The following is a 16,009-nucleotide window of genomic DNA, read 5'->3' as shown; positions in this document are numbered from 1 at the left end:
GGGAGTGTTTCTTTAGCATCTTAACTACTGCTTTGAGGCCTAATTTTAGACACACCCATCTAAAAATGTTGGCTTTGATTTCTTATTGTTTAATTTGCAAAAGGATGTGTGTTTTAAAAGTGCTTTAAAATCTTAGGATCAGAGAACTTCTATAATAATAATAAATTAACTGATTAATAAATTTTAAATGCACTATTTAAGAATAAGTCTTTTCCTGTTCTATTGTGTACCAGTTAGTTTGCTGCCTGTACTTCACTCATCCTGGAAGTGAGAGAACAAAACCTTGCACCTACATTGCAAATACAAAATTGGATTGGGGATGAAGATAGAAGAATCAGGATGAAAGTGCGAAGTACCTTTGTCAAACAAGATTTTTCTTTCTTCTCTGTATCCAAATTTAGATTGAAAACCATAGGTGGAAGGGAAACATACTTCCATTCAGCCTGCTATTAGATGAGATGTATCCAACCAAAGTTTCACACTTAGAGATCTGTTTTCAAACACTAGTGCTAAGACTTTCTCTCCAGTTTTTCTTAAGAACTTTTTTCTTTGTACTTTTCAAGAACCCTGGCTGAGACATTTTAGTGATCTAGTACAACTTATCTACAGAATGATGTTACAGTAGTATATTTGTGCTGTCTAGTGTCTTATCAATGGTTTTACCAGGTAACAGTAAGATATTTAGAAGGATCTGATGTGGAGATCTTCATTTATTTATTTATTTATTTCCTGAAAAGGAACGTAAATTATGTATAAATTAAGCCCTGCCCTTTTTTGGCTCCCAGCCCAGCCACCAGCTACAAAGGAGCAGGAACAACAAAAGGACCTGAGCACACGTGAACATCTCGATGTTTGTCTAGAGTACCTGATGCCCTTAAGTTACTAATTGTCCAGCAAAGAGAAGTCTCACCATCTTACTTGGACAGGAAGCACGGGGATAACACTGACATCCAGGATTCTACCACGGGTACTTACTACTACTATAGCTATTTTTAAAAATCTGAAATGTTTGACTAACTTTCTTTGGGGAAGTAATTTCTGCATTTCTAATATTTGAAATGCAAGTAGGGGAGCTAAGAGGAACTCACACTAAATGAACTGCCTAGGATGTAACTATGCTCATGAATGCAAGGATGTAACCATGCATGAATAAGTCAGAATAGCTCTTCCAAAATCTAGAGAAACAAGGAAGCTACTGATTCTGGAAATATGTATTTTTTTCTTATATGCAACTGTATATATTGAAAAATTGTTAATAATTTTCTAATTCTATGAAGCTGACAAATGTACTAATTCTATTAGTGCTTTTTAAGAAAGATTTCTGGCAAGATCTTCAAAGTTGTGAGATGTTTTTTGATACAACCTCCATCTAACTTAAAACAAAATATGAGGAGATATTAATGACAGCTGTCAGTATTTAAATATATGCCAATTTAAAATGTTTTAATGGTATACGTGACAAGTTTGACTTTAGCTGTCAGTGTACTTCAGTGTACAAAAAGGTGCTTTTTTGCAGAAGAAAAGGTGAAATAATTATATGGCTTAAAGCTACTGTGTAGCATGATTTAGAGATGAAAATTTTATTTTCCTTAGGAGGGGAAGTGTACCTATTTTAGTTTTATTTCCAATTTAAATTTAGTTTGGAAATGTGAATTATTTTTCATTTTTTAAATGTCAGGATATTTTTCAACATAAGGAGCTCATAAGTTTCACTTTGTGCTGCTATTTGTTTCATTGAATTTAATGAGCTGACATTGTGTTGAAACAGCATAACAGCGTGGAGAATCTGCTACTTCGTTCCCTGTGTCTGAAGTCCAAAAAGTGAAGCAGAAAATAAGAAAAATGACAAAAAAATATAAAAAATTAACTAGGCAATGGCAAAATAATCTGTAACTGCATGCTGCGGGATGCATTTTTTGTTGTTCTTCTAGTATTTCTTTGTCATCCTGGAAGTGATGCAGCTGACAGTTGCTAATCATGGCCAGTTCTGTATTGTCTCTGCTGAACCCTGGTGTAAATGACTGAGAGCAAACCTATGCCCAGCTGCTGTAAGATTTCTGCAATTATTTTTGTGCATGGGGATGTTGCTATCAGGACCCACTCCAACTATGAGAGAACCATAATAATCTGAATTGGGTCCATATTCCTAAATTAGAGTGGCAGGCACCCAGTTTGCCTCCCACTTTACAGTGACTTAGTTTGATTGATTTTAGGTGTATGTACTCTGGATTTGTTTGGGGACTTAAGAGCCTAGATCCTAATGTGTAAAGGCCATGGAAGGAATCAAGACAATAGGAGCTGTCTAGGTGGGAAAATTAACTGCAGTAATTTCTTGTAAGTATATTATGATTTGGAATACCAGTCATTTCAGTTGTATAATTTGAGTACATTTTTAAAGGGTAGCAATTATTGTAGAATAAACTCACTTTTCATACAGAAGAAAGCATGCAGACAGGTAACTCTTGTGAAATTGCTTATCCTAGAATGATATTCTAATCAGTCTTCCCGAGTAGATGAACCCACAGAGCAGGTGGTCTACGCATGCTGTTCCTTGTCGGTCTAGCTGTATATATGAATGCCCTGATTAAAAAAAAAAAATCAACAAAAGTTGGAAAGAACTGAACAGAAAATTAAACGTATCATCTATGTAACAAAAAAAAAAGTTTTAAGTGGTAATGAGTTATTGTCTTTACTGAATAACTGTGACCTAAACATGAAATAAAGTGGACTTAAAAAGCAGAGTCTTTTCTTATATTCCTTTTCTAATTTGTTTTTTCCTGACTAGTAGTGGGCTAACATCTATTTGACATTAATATATCAGAAGTCAGGGAGTCTTCAAGGGTAAAATGTTTGATATACCAAGCATTCAAAAATATAATCATACCTGTTAAGTTCAGGTAATTATAATGTCTCTAAAATTCTATATTTTTTCTTTATATCTACGTAACATGAAACTTTTAGGTAAGAGGAAAAGACTATATCTGAATGTAAAAGTAGTCAGACACATTACTCATTGTACATAGAAATACTGTCACCAAAGCGCTGTCACTTTATACACTTTAAGCATCTTAAGATAATAAAATATGTATAAATAAAAATAGTACAGTCATTGTAATGTGAAACTTACTGAAATTGTGTAGATCACAGAGTACTATGCGGGAATTTTCACGAGACCTTTTATCTTGCAGTTGTGATGCAAGAACGGTCTACAGAGGAGCTCCACAGGGGCCAACCGTGTGAGAGCAAACTAACTGAGCACACTGAACCACTGGTTAAAAGCAGAAAGACAGTGGTGACAGGAGGTGGAGGTTACCTGGGATATAATCTGGGATGTGCTCTTCTTAAGTCAGGCGTTGCCGTTGTTCTGTTTGATGTACGGAAACCTAAGTGGGAAATTCCAAATGGAGCAGATTTTTTCAAGGTATGTTGAAATTACATATTTAACAGCAGTGAAATAAAATCATACTACTTCTATGCATATTAGTATAGAAGGCAAGAATAGCAAGAATTCTTAGGAATTTTTGCTGAAGGTTTTTCAGTAAATGCTTTTAATGAACATGGTAAAAGGTTCTTGCATGTATAAATAACTGATTAAGAGACAGCAAGCAGGAGGAGTCCAAGTGGTCACTTCTCTCAATTTCACCAGTGAAGTTCTGAAGAGTCCTGTATTGGGATTTGGTATTTAACACATTCATATTGACCTAGGTGAAGGAGTGAGCAATGAAGTGACAAAGTTTATTGCTCAAGCAAGCTGTTTGGAGTAAAAAGGTGAGAGAAGGACAGTGAAATAATGATTACATACGGAGAATGAATTCCGTGCAAAGGATGATTAAGGAAACTAGCACTTTGCAGACTGGGAAAGAGATGACTTGGGAGTGGGAGAGATCTTCAAACTGTGAGAGGCATGGAGAGGCTTAGGGACTGATTGTTCACTGTTCTTTCAAGTACAAGAAGGAAAGGCCATTAAATGAAATGAGGAGTCGGTTCAATATAAACAAAAAGAGGTTGTTTTCTCATTCATGCAATGGGAAAAATGCTTGTACAAAGTCTTACTAAAAGTTTACTTCTGTTGGAGATTATTAAATAGGTAAGTTAAATTAGACTCAAGAAATCTTCTGAATTAAAATACTTGGAGGCTGGAAGAGTATTCTGGAGTAAAATGTCACATGCTTGTCCTGTTTCTGCTCTTACCGGGGCATCCACTTATGAGCACTGATGCTTCTTGATTCCTAACAGTTCAATAAATGTATTTATTATGTCTGGAAAATGGGGGGAACAAAAGAGGCCTCAAATATTTTGTGGTTCACAACCATCTGTGGAGGACAGCATCCACCACTACTCCTTGATATTGGGAGACACGGACTCCTCACAGTTGCTTCATCAACTCAGGTTTGGGGGTCTGGGTACACAGGCATGCACTAGCACTTTGTGCATGTTCCCATCATCTTACACAAGTTCTAGATAGACATAGGGTATCATCCAGCTGATCTGGTCCAGATATTTAGCCTAAGAGCTCTTCAACACCACCACAAGAATTAGAAAGTTGACGGTAGAGTTGAAAGTGATCACAGGATCCTTGTCCCAGGGGCTATTGAGGTGGTGCTGATTTTTCTAGCTATGTCACCATGTGGGAAAGCCGTGAGGGAGGCAGAGGGGGGACATGTGACAATGCTCTGTGTAGCTGTGCATTGGGCAGAATAATGGGTTAGGTAGACCTCTAGTCTGACCCAGAACGCTGTTCTTATGTTTATTTTCAAAAACAGCTTTTACAGAATGTGGCACAGTGATAGAGTATTGACAAGGAACCATTCAAAAACTGCGGATTTGATTTGTCAATGATGTAAACCCACATAATTTGATTTGAGTTGGTGCATTGATGCCAATTTACAACTTTTTAAAGTTAATCAAGAGATCAGACTCAAATAGTCTTCTGAGAACAGTTGTTTTAGAATTTAATGTAAAAAAAAATAGTATAAATTACAGGTGAATTACCTAGAAAATAGAACTACAGAGTAAACAAAGTAATAGGTCACCTCAGAGATCTGAGCTTTGATCAGTGATTTGGAGATTGCTAATATTATTTATACTGATTAGCTATTTCAGCATTTGATTGAAGGTAGGACGTGTAAGTCAGCCTTAATTGTGAAATACTTTTACAACCTCAAATGAAAAGTTGAGTTAAAAACTGATTGGATGATCTCTTAGTCTTACCTCTAGCCGTATCTTTTGTGATTATTCTATCAATTTCATCAAAGTAAATTAAATAATATCTAATATTTTAAAATGTCATAATTCATTAAAGAAGTGCAATTTTTATTGAAATCTGTATGTATGTGGAGTATTATTCATATAGTACTACGTGGTATACAAAAATGCAGTGTAATATTCTACACACAGAATAGCATTTGTTACTAAATACTGTGTGTGTGTATTTAAACAGTCCAGCATTCATGTCATAATGTGATTATAATACCACACTAACTTATACAGTATTAAGTGCATATAGTGTGTACTCTTCAGTTTTAATCCTGTACAAAAGTGTAATTAAAGTTGTCATTCCAAGCGCTTAAAATAAAGCATATATGGGCAACGAGACATTTGTCCAGATTGCACAAGCCAGATCTGAAGGTGTGTTTGCTAACAGAAAAGGGATTCTCTTATTTGGTGATTCCTTGGTAAACAGCTGAACCCTCCCTGTTATGATTTATTGTCATTTGGGCTTGATTCTCTAGCCCTCAAGCATATGCTGCTCCCATTCAAGTTCAACAAGTTTTGCCACCTTACAAGACTAAGTGTGAAAATACGCGTCTTAATTGGGTCCAACAAGAGTCATCATTGTTTTGCAACAAAATACTAACAAAATTCTTAGTCACAGATTTTCCTCCTTGTTAATGATGTTTTATTTAATGCTAATTGGGGGTTGTGAAAAATCGATTAGAATGACTTGAGATTTTTGTTAATGTCCACAGTTAATATTGATTGTATGGAGAATGTAACGAGCTTTACCAGTCAAAACCCATTTTTTTCTCATTTTACAGGGTGATGTGAGGGATTATGATGCAGTGTTCAAAGCATGTGAAGGGGCCGACTGTGTTTTTCATGTGGCTGCTTGTGGAATGTCAGGATTAGAACAAGCAAGTACAATTTTCCTAATACTTTCTCTTTTTATTCTTGTAAGAGCAGAGATCTGTCTCCATACAGGAGTCAAGAGTGTGGTTAAAGGATTTTTATGTGAGACAGAAGTTGGTTATAAAGGTCAAGTCATCTGTGCAGGGAACGAGGGAGGTGTTCCTTAAGTAATAAATGTCAAAGCATGAAACTAATGTACTACTCAGACAAGAACAAGACAATAAAATTGAAAACTGCTAGAAATCACTGTATGTCAGAAAGACAGAGAACTGTAACACATATACAGAAAAAAGGCCAGAGCTATTCTAGATCTAGCAATTGTAACAATTGTATTGTGAATGTGACTTGATAAATTAATTAGAGTTTGTGCAAACTTATTTCTAGCTTCAAAAGAAAGAACAGATTGAATCCATAAATGTCGGTGGCACAAAAATAATAATTGATGGTATGTACCTAGACTTTCTTTCTTTTCACCTGAATTTTTTAACTTTCTTTGTAACTGAATCAACTGAATTCAAAAAACTTCTAATTGGATTTTTCCAGTGTTCACTTGGCAGTTAAAAGAGGCTCTCAGAGTATGATGTAAAATTAGGTGTGCAGAACCCTGATACATACAACAGACTTAAAATGTGTCGTCTTTCTAATGAAGCAAGTGAACTCTTTAGATGGAATGAAACTCCAGTCCCATTAAAACTGGTAGATTTGCCACTACTTTCGACTGAGGATAGGTTTTCAACCTCGACTTAATTCCATGGCAGACCAACTTAAACTCTCCTCCATGTACTGATTATCTTGTCCCTTCACTATTCAGTGGAGAAGAATTATCTTCTTTCCTCACAGAAATATCATGAGAGATATTGTACTGTTTGTTGTATTGTAAATATCTAGGTGCTATAGATATCCTAAGTATATTTAGCTATTATGTTACCAAATTAATATATCTATCCTTGTTAACCCCTATCTAAATATGACTCCTTTCTAATATATACTGTTTTTTAACTAAAGTCTCAGTAAAATGTCAACACATTTCCTTTTGTATATTTAACTCCAGAAAGAATGTTTCAAAGTGTATTGTAAATGCCAAAGCTACTTTCTCTTTGCTTTTCCCTCAAAACCTAAAAGGCAAAATGGCAAAAGCAGTTTCATTTTAGACCCGTTTTCATTCTGCCTGTAGTTTATTATGGATTATTACTGAAAAAAAAGCCATAACAATTAAAGTGAAGTGGTAGGCGAGTAAAGGTCTAAATGAGCTAAAAGGAAAAGTATGCTACATATTCCCTTATTCTTGCCCCAACCTCTGAACCTACAGAAACATGTCCTGTCATATTCTCATAGGCTCCCAACAAAGTAAGAATCTGTGAGGAGTGTGAACCTTGAGGTTCCCTTTTAACCTACATATTAATAACATATTTTATGATTGTGTTTTCTTCCAAATATTAACAACAATATTTTCATTATTTCCAAAATGAGCCAATTGGTCTGACTGCTGTGTAGATTCTAAAAATTCTCTCATAGCTTTGTAAATATTAATTCACTAAAACTTTAGAAACATTGCCAAATAAAAGAAAATTATTGTTATTGAAGTTTGCAATGACATATATGCAGCAGAATTTAGACATCTTACTCTTGATTGGAATTCATAATTAAGGCTTTGTTTTGGAAATAATACTAATTTCATGTGTATTTAACATACTTCTGATTATACACTGACAGTGTATGTTTCCTGCTAACATTTGTTAGCTATTTGTCACTTATGAACGATTTGACACAAATAGAGTTTTGTCACACACGCACACACACTGGAGACAGCTAGCACAGTTTATTATATGTCTACTTACCTGCAGGGACATCCATGAAACTGTGGGACAAAAAGCAGAACTGCTTCCTGCTCACTGATGAAATAAGGGCAAAAATAATGGTCTGCAGGGAGGCTGCTGTCCACAGTACTACCCCTACAAAGAAGCATAGGGTTTTCAATACTGTTTGATCACAAGATCAAACTCATCTCCTTTTTATTCATCTCATAAAATGAATATGTTTTAAGAAATGTTTCAAAGGAAAGGTGGATTTTTTTTTCCCTGCCAAGAGATTTCCTCTATCCAGCTGATGACTACAGTCCCGTGGAGATATGATAGCTGCAAGTATATAAAACGTTTGGTGACCATGATACGTAATATTAAAACAGCAAATATTTGGGATGAAAAATTCCACCTGAATGAAAGATACGATTATATTACATGATAAATTAATGTTAAAAATAAAATATTATATTTTCTGTAAATGTAATGCTTGTTTGCAAAAAGTGTTTTCCAGTTCATATGTTGTTTCTCACTCTTTATTTTTGTTATAAACAAAATTTTGCATGCCATTGTAGTCTGCAAACAAAGAAATATCCCTAGACTGATATATACCAGTACGGTGAATGTGGTATTTGGAGGGAATACTATTGAAGAAGGAGATGAAGAAACTGTGCCATATTTTCCACTGGAAAAGGTATTTTGTTCATGTGATGTCATGGCATTTGCTGTACTCTAATGGGTAGATTAGATGAAGGCTGGTCTGGAAGCAGAAGCTGTTTTACTATAGCTCAGTTTAAATTCTATGAAATTATTTTTCATTAATAAAAATTGACCTGTGGTCAATGAAGAGATACTCAAATCATAGTTACTTTAATGTGCTGTAACCAGGGGATGTTAAAATACCTGAAATGATTAAGAAAAGTGGAATCTGTCATTTAACAGGGAGATTTTTACAGGAAGGGCTTTCGGGGAACCATCTGCTATGTAAATATTTGTTTGCGCTGAAGAATATTACTAAATATTGAATTCCACATCTTTATGCACACTCATTTTCGCTTCTTTGAAGTTCCTAAACCTTGCTTTCTTGCTGCCTTCTTACATCACCTCACACTCTGAAATACTATTTCCTTCTTTACTATGATCATTTATGGAATGCTTTCTAGCTGAAATCTGGAGCTCAGTGCATTCTGGCCACTCTCATCATTTGTTCTTTCCTTCTCCCAGCACACTGCCTGCAGTTAAGAGCTATAATTTTAGTCTGTACATCCATTGTCCAGGAATCCTAAATAGGATTGACTACTACTCAGTTAGTGCCTCCCAAAATATTTAGTTGGAAATGTCAGTTTGTGCAAAGCCTGCATGGTTCCTCAGACTTCTAAGAAAGCATTTCAGGAATTTGCAGTTAGTTGCATTGTGTCTGAGCCCTAATCATATGTTTTCTCTGACAGTGACCATGAAATAGCAACCAGCAGAGGTAGATGGGGCTGGAAGGAAGGTGGAGCAGATGGATTAAGCCACCTGAGAGTATAAAGACTTTCCGTGGTGTAATTTTTAGCTATAGTTTTCAATATAAAGCACGACAATACGAAATTCAAGAGTCTTATAAATAACCTTCTGTGTCCAGAATCCTATTTAATACATTTGGGTACTTTTTTTTTTTTAAGTTAATAGTAGAGGATACAGTTGGGAGATTATTGTTTATAACTATATAATTATAAATCATTATAATTATATAAAATATAATTATTTGTAATTATATGAATAGTTTCAATAGGAAATTGAAACATTTTTGGAACGTCCATACCCTTCATTTCATATTTAATTTATTGTTTAAAAAAAATCCAATTTCAAAACAAAATTATATGACCAAAGAGAATATTTGACTTGATATTATTTTTTTCAGTACATCCAGCACAAAAAGTTACATAATTCTTTTTGTCACAAGAATCTGTCTCCCTAGATATATACCAGTGCCATATCTTGTTATTTCTAGTTTTATTTTACTCAGCTGATGTCTACAAGCTGGCTAGATTTAGAGGTTATCAGGTATAAACAGTAAATTTGCCTTCACAAATACAATAATGTTGATTAAAATGTTGATCATATTCTGCCTTTCTTTATAGCATTTTAATCATTATTCTAGAACGAAGGCAATTGCAGACCAAATGGTTCTTGCTGCTAATGGAACCTTGCTCAAAGGTACATCTAAAACATTTGGGTTTCTCCTATCATCAGTAGTGCTATTGCTTTCTCTGTTTACTGATTTATCAATAAATAGGTTATTTAAAATAAACTGAAATAATCCTACCTTCAGTGAACAATGATTTTTGTATGTGCATACCCAGACACATATGAGATTGTATACAAAAAATTGATGGGAAAATTCAGCAAATTTAACCTTAATTATTCAAAACATTTAAAAAGTTTACCAACTTTACAACAAATATAGGACTTGTGCTTTTATTACCCATTCTGTCTATCACTTTGAGCTTCTAAGCACTAAGCACTGTCCGATAAGGTCATTCTTATAATTCCCAGGAGCTTGCTGGTATCTTGCAAGAATAATTGCTGCTTCTTAAACAGATTGGCAATATCAGGGCCATGTTGACTTCTAAAGTCCCATGTTCATGAATAGCTATGACTAAAATCTGTCTGTATATGGCAAGGGAAATATTTATCCTTGCTTTTATGTACATATTTTGCTACTGTTACCAACTTCTTTGAACTGAAATTTGACAAATAAACATTACATGTGGATGCAATTTTAGCATCCTTGATTAACTACTGAGAAAATGCCTGCCACATGTTAAAATTGCCCCCACAAAAGGTGGATTTGTGCCTATTTCCACTGTACTTAATGATTGACATGTAGAGCTTAAAGTATTAATTTTAATTTAGAATATTCTAACTAATTTGAAAGCCTCTGTTTAAGAGACCTCTTTCATTCCTTTGTGATGCCATCAAGCTGCAAGCAAGCAAGGTGTCTAAATATAGCGAACTGAATGATATTCCAACACTGCCTGTGTTTACAATTATGAAGTATTTTATAAACTTTTATCTATAACAAAAACAAAAAGTCATTCAAGCACAAGGCATAGACATAGGACAATTTGATTTGTCCTGTTCCTAGTTAAACACTTCTGTGGTCAGAGGGATTCAGTTTTCAAGGCTGCTAAAACAGGATCTTTCACTACTATTGAATTCAATTTTATACAGAGATGAAAACAAGTAACTAGGAGGCAGTATCACGTAGAATGGTCAGACTGATCCTTTACTTTCACAATGTAAAATTTAGACAATATACGTGGTTTGCCTGCCATATGTTGATATCAAAGCTGTATGAAAATCACATTTTGTTCTCTCTCCAAGGAGGTGATAAGCTCCATACTTGTGTGCTTCGTCCACCAGGCATATATGGACCAGAAGAACAGCGCCACCTGCCACGAGTAGCTGTATGTGTTATATAGTCAGCTCTGGAGGACACTACAACTAGTTGTAAGGGCATAACATGAGAGGAAGTACCTTGACTACAGGTCTTAATAATTCTTCCAGAAAAACTGTAATGAAAGCTTGGTGATGGGTCATATGATGCAGGATAACAAATAGCATGATATGGGCATTGTAGAAATGGAAAGGACCAAGCTCTGCTTTTAAATGAAGAGAAAAAAAAATGCATAGATGGAATGCAACGTTAGAATACCTAGGTTTGAATCCCCGATCGTTTAATGAAAATAGTACTTTTAAATATGTTTCCTAGCTTCAGAACAGTACAGTCTCAAATGCTGTTATGTCATTCTATTTTACCACTACATATCAGTGCAACCATCCTTGATTTATAAAACCATCAGCTCATTGTTTTTTTCTTGTGCTGTAATTGTGCACAAATATAGAAAATTCTAAGCATTCAGGCTGAGACAAAATGCATAAATTATTCTGCATAATAAAGAGAAACACTTCACATAGTTTTTTCTTTTTTCCTTTTCTGTTTCTACAGATAAATATCCAGCGGAGACTATTTAACTTCAAGTTTGGGAATCACAAAGTTCAGATGAACTGGGTTCACATAGGAAACCTAGTACAAGCTCACTTACTAGCTGCTGAGGCTCTCACCTCCGAGAAGGGTTATGTAGCAGTAAGTAGATAGTATAAACATCCTATCCCAGTAGCCTTAGCTCTCAAATAAGTTTCTTTTTTGATGTTTTGAGATCAAAGGTTCTTCAAAAGGTTATAGAATCATCAGGGTTGGAAAAGACCTTCAAGATCTGGTCCAACCATCACCCTACCACCAATGTCACCCACTAAACCATGTCCCTAAGCATCTTGTCCAACCTTTTCTTGAACACCCCCAGGGACGGTGACTCCACCACTTCCCTGGGCAACCTGTTCCAATGCCTGACTACCAAATTCTCAAAACTTGTGTGCAGCTTCACACCTTAAAAAGCTGTTCATTAACATCCTATGAGTGTAGCTACCTCTGTTAAATTCATGAAGATAATTCTGTCCTCTACATATCGTGAAAGACTAAATGACATAACAGTTGGGTTACTACAAAGTGAAACCAAGCTCTGATCTACATTACAACATCATTAATCCTCGGTAACTCTACTACCACCATGGGGTTACCCAAAAGTATGAGACTTGTTTGAAATCACAATGAAGTTCAATGAAGGTAGTTTGTTGAAGGTAGTTTGTTGTGTACATTCACTGAATGTATGCTGGTATGTTATTCACAAAATCAATAAAGATAGGTGGGTTTGAAAAAGAAACAAAATGCCATCCTATGTATAGTGGTTTTCTAATTGTTTTTTTCTGCTTCTTTAACAGAGTGGACAGGCATATTACATACACGATGGCGAAAATGTCATATTTTCCGAATGGATAGTCCCTTTAGTATGTATTGCACACACATTTAGCTTTAATTGAAAATATGGGCCCTAATCAAGTAGTTAACTAAAAGACTGTACTAACTAATTGAAGTCCAATGCACATTAATTACTGAATTATCCAACATTAAACTTAAAATCTGCCCTTTTCTCCCAGCATATTCCAAAATTCCACTGGCTTTAAGGAAGTTTTACATATGCATATCTGTGGAGTTTGGCCCTTATTATTTTAAGAGAATTTAGCTAAGAGGTAGCTCATAGTGCATGAAAACTTCTACTATTAGTATCTGGGAGATGATTTATAGCCATTGGTTAATTCTCTGTTATGCTATCTGCTGCAACACAAAAGAGAAGGCCATTTAGAATCACATCTTAAAAGCTAAAATGAGGCAACATTATAACCAGCCAGCTGGGATTTTAGGAACTTGCTAAAGTTTTGATCTTGCAATGCCAACACAGAAAAGACTTCCAGAAAACTGACTTCAGGAGAACTATGGGCCTGTATCTAATTATAGTTAAGTATTCCCATCTCAGTCACTGGCTCCTTGGAAATAGCATTGTTTCCTATTTACCATCCAATTCAATTTGAAGGGTGTGAGGTGGACGCCAAAGAACGAGTAGTTGTGGGTTTCAATTGCATTTCTTACTACCAGTATTGATAGGAGGATTAACTGGAAAAGCTTAGATATATTTTATCAATATTTATTTGTCCATTTTCATGTTTCGTTGACACCCTCAATTCAATACAAATTCTCTGTTATTCTTTTCTCTTATACCCTTTCTAGTTTGAAAAATTAGGCTATAGGAAACCCTGGATACATATTCCTGTTCTCCTGGTTCACATAGCAGGTAAAAATAATAAACTACGTACTTGATTATTATGCTTTTTTAATTTTTTCCTAATGTCTGTAAGGCTGCGTAATGGTTTTATAAGATTCAGGGCCAAAACTGTAGAACTTATCTAATTTAACATTATTATAATTAATATAATAATCATGCCATTTGGCATTAATAGTAGCAGATAAGGTTTAAAGGCTATTAATAAACTGAGTTCATCATTTACTTTTTAAATTAAATACTGCCTTGCAGTATCTTCATTGCATCCTCTGATATCACTATGAATTACAGGACGTGCAATGTCAGCATTATCTCAGTTTATTGTTATCCAGCTGTCTCATTAATTTTCTTTTTCACAGCCACTGTGATGGAGTATCTGCACCTGGCACTAAAGCCAGTTTTTATCTTTACACCTTTCTTGACAAGGAATGAGGTAAATACTTAAAGACAGAGAATGTTTATATATTTCTGATGAAAATTCTCATGAAATATGTGATACACCCTCTGTACAGATATTAGAGCTCTGTTTTTCTGCTCAGGACTTAGCTCATTCAGGGCATAGGCAGTCATTTTGTAGCCTCATTTTCTATGCCATCCTGACTACCTCTTATAAAATCATCAGAAATGAATCTGTACTTGAAGACTAGGTCATCCAGAGGGACAATGTAGGGGTGCAAGACAGAGCAACTGACATGGAGCTGGCACAACGAGGAAAACAGGCACTTCATTGTTTCCAGAGAGCAGTCGTATGCTGTGGAACTGATTGTTAAAGGAAGGTGGTCCAAGAATACAGAGCAAGGATTTTGATTCAGCGTGGTAGCAGTCATAATATAGGGCTAGCCAATAACTAGAAAGTCCATTAAAATAATTCTAAATTGGAATGAGAAGTCAATTTCCTACAAACAAAACTCCTGGACAAATTCATTTTTATCTAACTTATGTGTTTATACAATATTATGATTTATAATATAAATCAAAATACTTTTAATCTGTCATCTAGTTTCTTACTGTATTGTAGCAGTAACATAATAGGACACTGAAGGAACTGAATGGACCTTATTAACTTACACTATAGCTTTTCGGTTATTCCACAGTTTATCTATCTGTTTTTATATTTCTACATTAGTTCTCCATCTGAAGCAGAAATCATTGAGGCTGTGCAACTTGAGCACTTTCACAGGTACCCTGCTTTTAGACAAGGAGGATATAATCATCCAAAAGGGCATGTTTTCCAGTCCTTAGATGTGCATTTCTGCACAGTTGAGAAGCCACACCATTCTCCCCCAATAGTCATCCAATTCCATTACATATTTCTGTGTACAGATGAGCTAGTTTGAGGGAAGTGCATTGATTTGTTGCATGGGATTTCCTTAATTCTATCTTACTTGCTTACTTGTAGATCTTAAATTCATAAGTGAGAAATAAGTGTGATAAACAGCTTTTCCACCCAGTCCACAAAGAATGTTGTAACACAACTTTGGCTTTTTATCTGTCAGCTACGTAAACTCATTCTATTAGCTCTGAACAGAATCCGACTCCAAAATATGTACATTTTTGAGTGTCTATCTTTATTCATGTTTTTAATTCCATTGGAATATCATTGATGACGTATTTTCATCCAAGTTCTAAAAAAAGAGATATTAAAGTCACTTCCATAACTGTCCTTTTGGATTTTAGGTGTGGAACGTTACCGTAACTCACACTTTCCGAATAGATAAAGCACGAAATCAACTTGGTTACAAACCAAAGAAATTCTCATTAGCTGATTCTGTGGATCATTATCTTAAAACAAGACCTATTTGCCAAGAAGATCATACATTCCTTAAAATGTTGTTTGCTTTTGGGCTTTTATTAAGTTTGATGATTCTTTATTTCTTCTAAAACCAAATAGCTACCCACCTGTTCCAGAAAAACTGATTTTGTTTCTGAGTATTAATGATCTCGTCATAGTATATTCCTCAGTCACTATGGAATTTATTGTTCTTATTCCTTATTCTTATCACTGTGATGACTTCTCTCTGATCTTAAAAACAAACAAACAAACAAAAGTGAAAATGCAAAGCACATCAAGAAATGTTCTCATAGGACAAAAGCAAAGGAGTGTCACAAAATCAAAGGAGTTCACCACCAACAGGTGCAGGAAGAGATTTAATGAATCTTTGTTAATGGATTACTTCATACTGAGAATATCTTTCTAAAAATGATAATCCAGGAGCATAAGAAATTGGAAGAGGAACCATTGTAGCACTGCAGTGCTGTAGCAAGGTAGTGGCCGTAATGAAGAAACTGCTCTGATGAAGCCGCTGCTACAGCTGTGTGAGGAATTATGAAGACCTGGGAAATATATATAAAAAAAAGAAA

General features: G+C 35.0%; 1 protein-coding gene across 1 annotated transcript; it reads left to right on the top strand.

Moving 5' to 3' along the window:
- The first annotated feature begins 874 nt into the window (after window positions 1-874).
- LOC118249163 (putative short-chain dehydrogenase/reductase family 42E member 2) lies at window positions 875-15,867 on the top strand. Its single transcript, XM_035548876.2, has 13 exons — window positions 875-967; window positions 2,214-2,334; window positions 3,189-3,421; window positions 6,039-6,134; window positions 6,514-6,574; window positions 8,504-8,622; window positions 10,052-10,127; window positions 11,298-11,380; window positions 11,923-12,060; window positions 12,753-12,818; window positions 13,597-13,660; window positions 14,008-14,081; window positions 15,326-15,867. Exons 3-13 carry the CDS (start codon window positions 3,194-3,196, stop codon window positions 15,527-15,529), a joined length of 1,209 nt encoding a protein of 402 aa, XP_035404769.1. The 5' UTR covers window positions 875-967; window positions 2,214-2,334; window positions 3,189-3,193; the 3' UTR covers window positions 15,530-15,867.
- The last annotated feature ends 142 nt before the right edge of the window (window positions 15,868-16,009 follow it).

Source organism: Cygnus atratus, chromosome 15 (genome assembly GCF_013377495.2).
Source record: "Cygnus atratus isolate AKBS03 ecotype Queensland, Australia chromosome 15, CAtr_DNAZoo_HiC_assembly, whole genome shotgun sequence".
Lineage (NCBI taxonomy): Eukaryota > Metazoa > Chordata > Aves > Anseriformes > Anatidae > Cygnus > Cygnus atratus.
This window is presented reverse-complemented; position numbering and strand designations above follow the sequence as displayed.

Bases quoted from the DNA above. Each gene is read 5' to 3' on its own strand.
- LOC118249163 (XM_035548876.2), top strand. From the start codon at position 3,194: ATGCAAGAACGGTCTACAGAGGAGCTCCACAGGGGCCAACCGTGTGAG. The intron at 6,135-6,513 runs GCAAGTACAATT...ACTTATTTCTAG, and splicing joins GAATGTCAGGATTAGAACAA to CTTCAAAAGAAAGAACAGAT. The intron at 8,623-10,051 runs GTATTTTGTTCA...CTTTCTTTATAG, and splicing joins CATATTTTCCACTGGAAAAG to CATTTTAATCATTATTCTAG.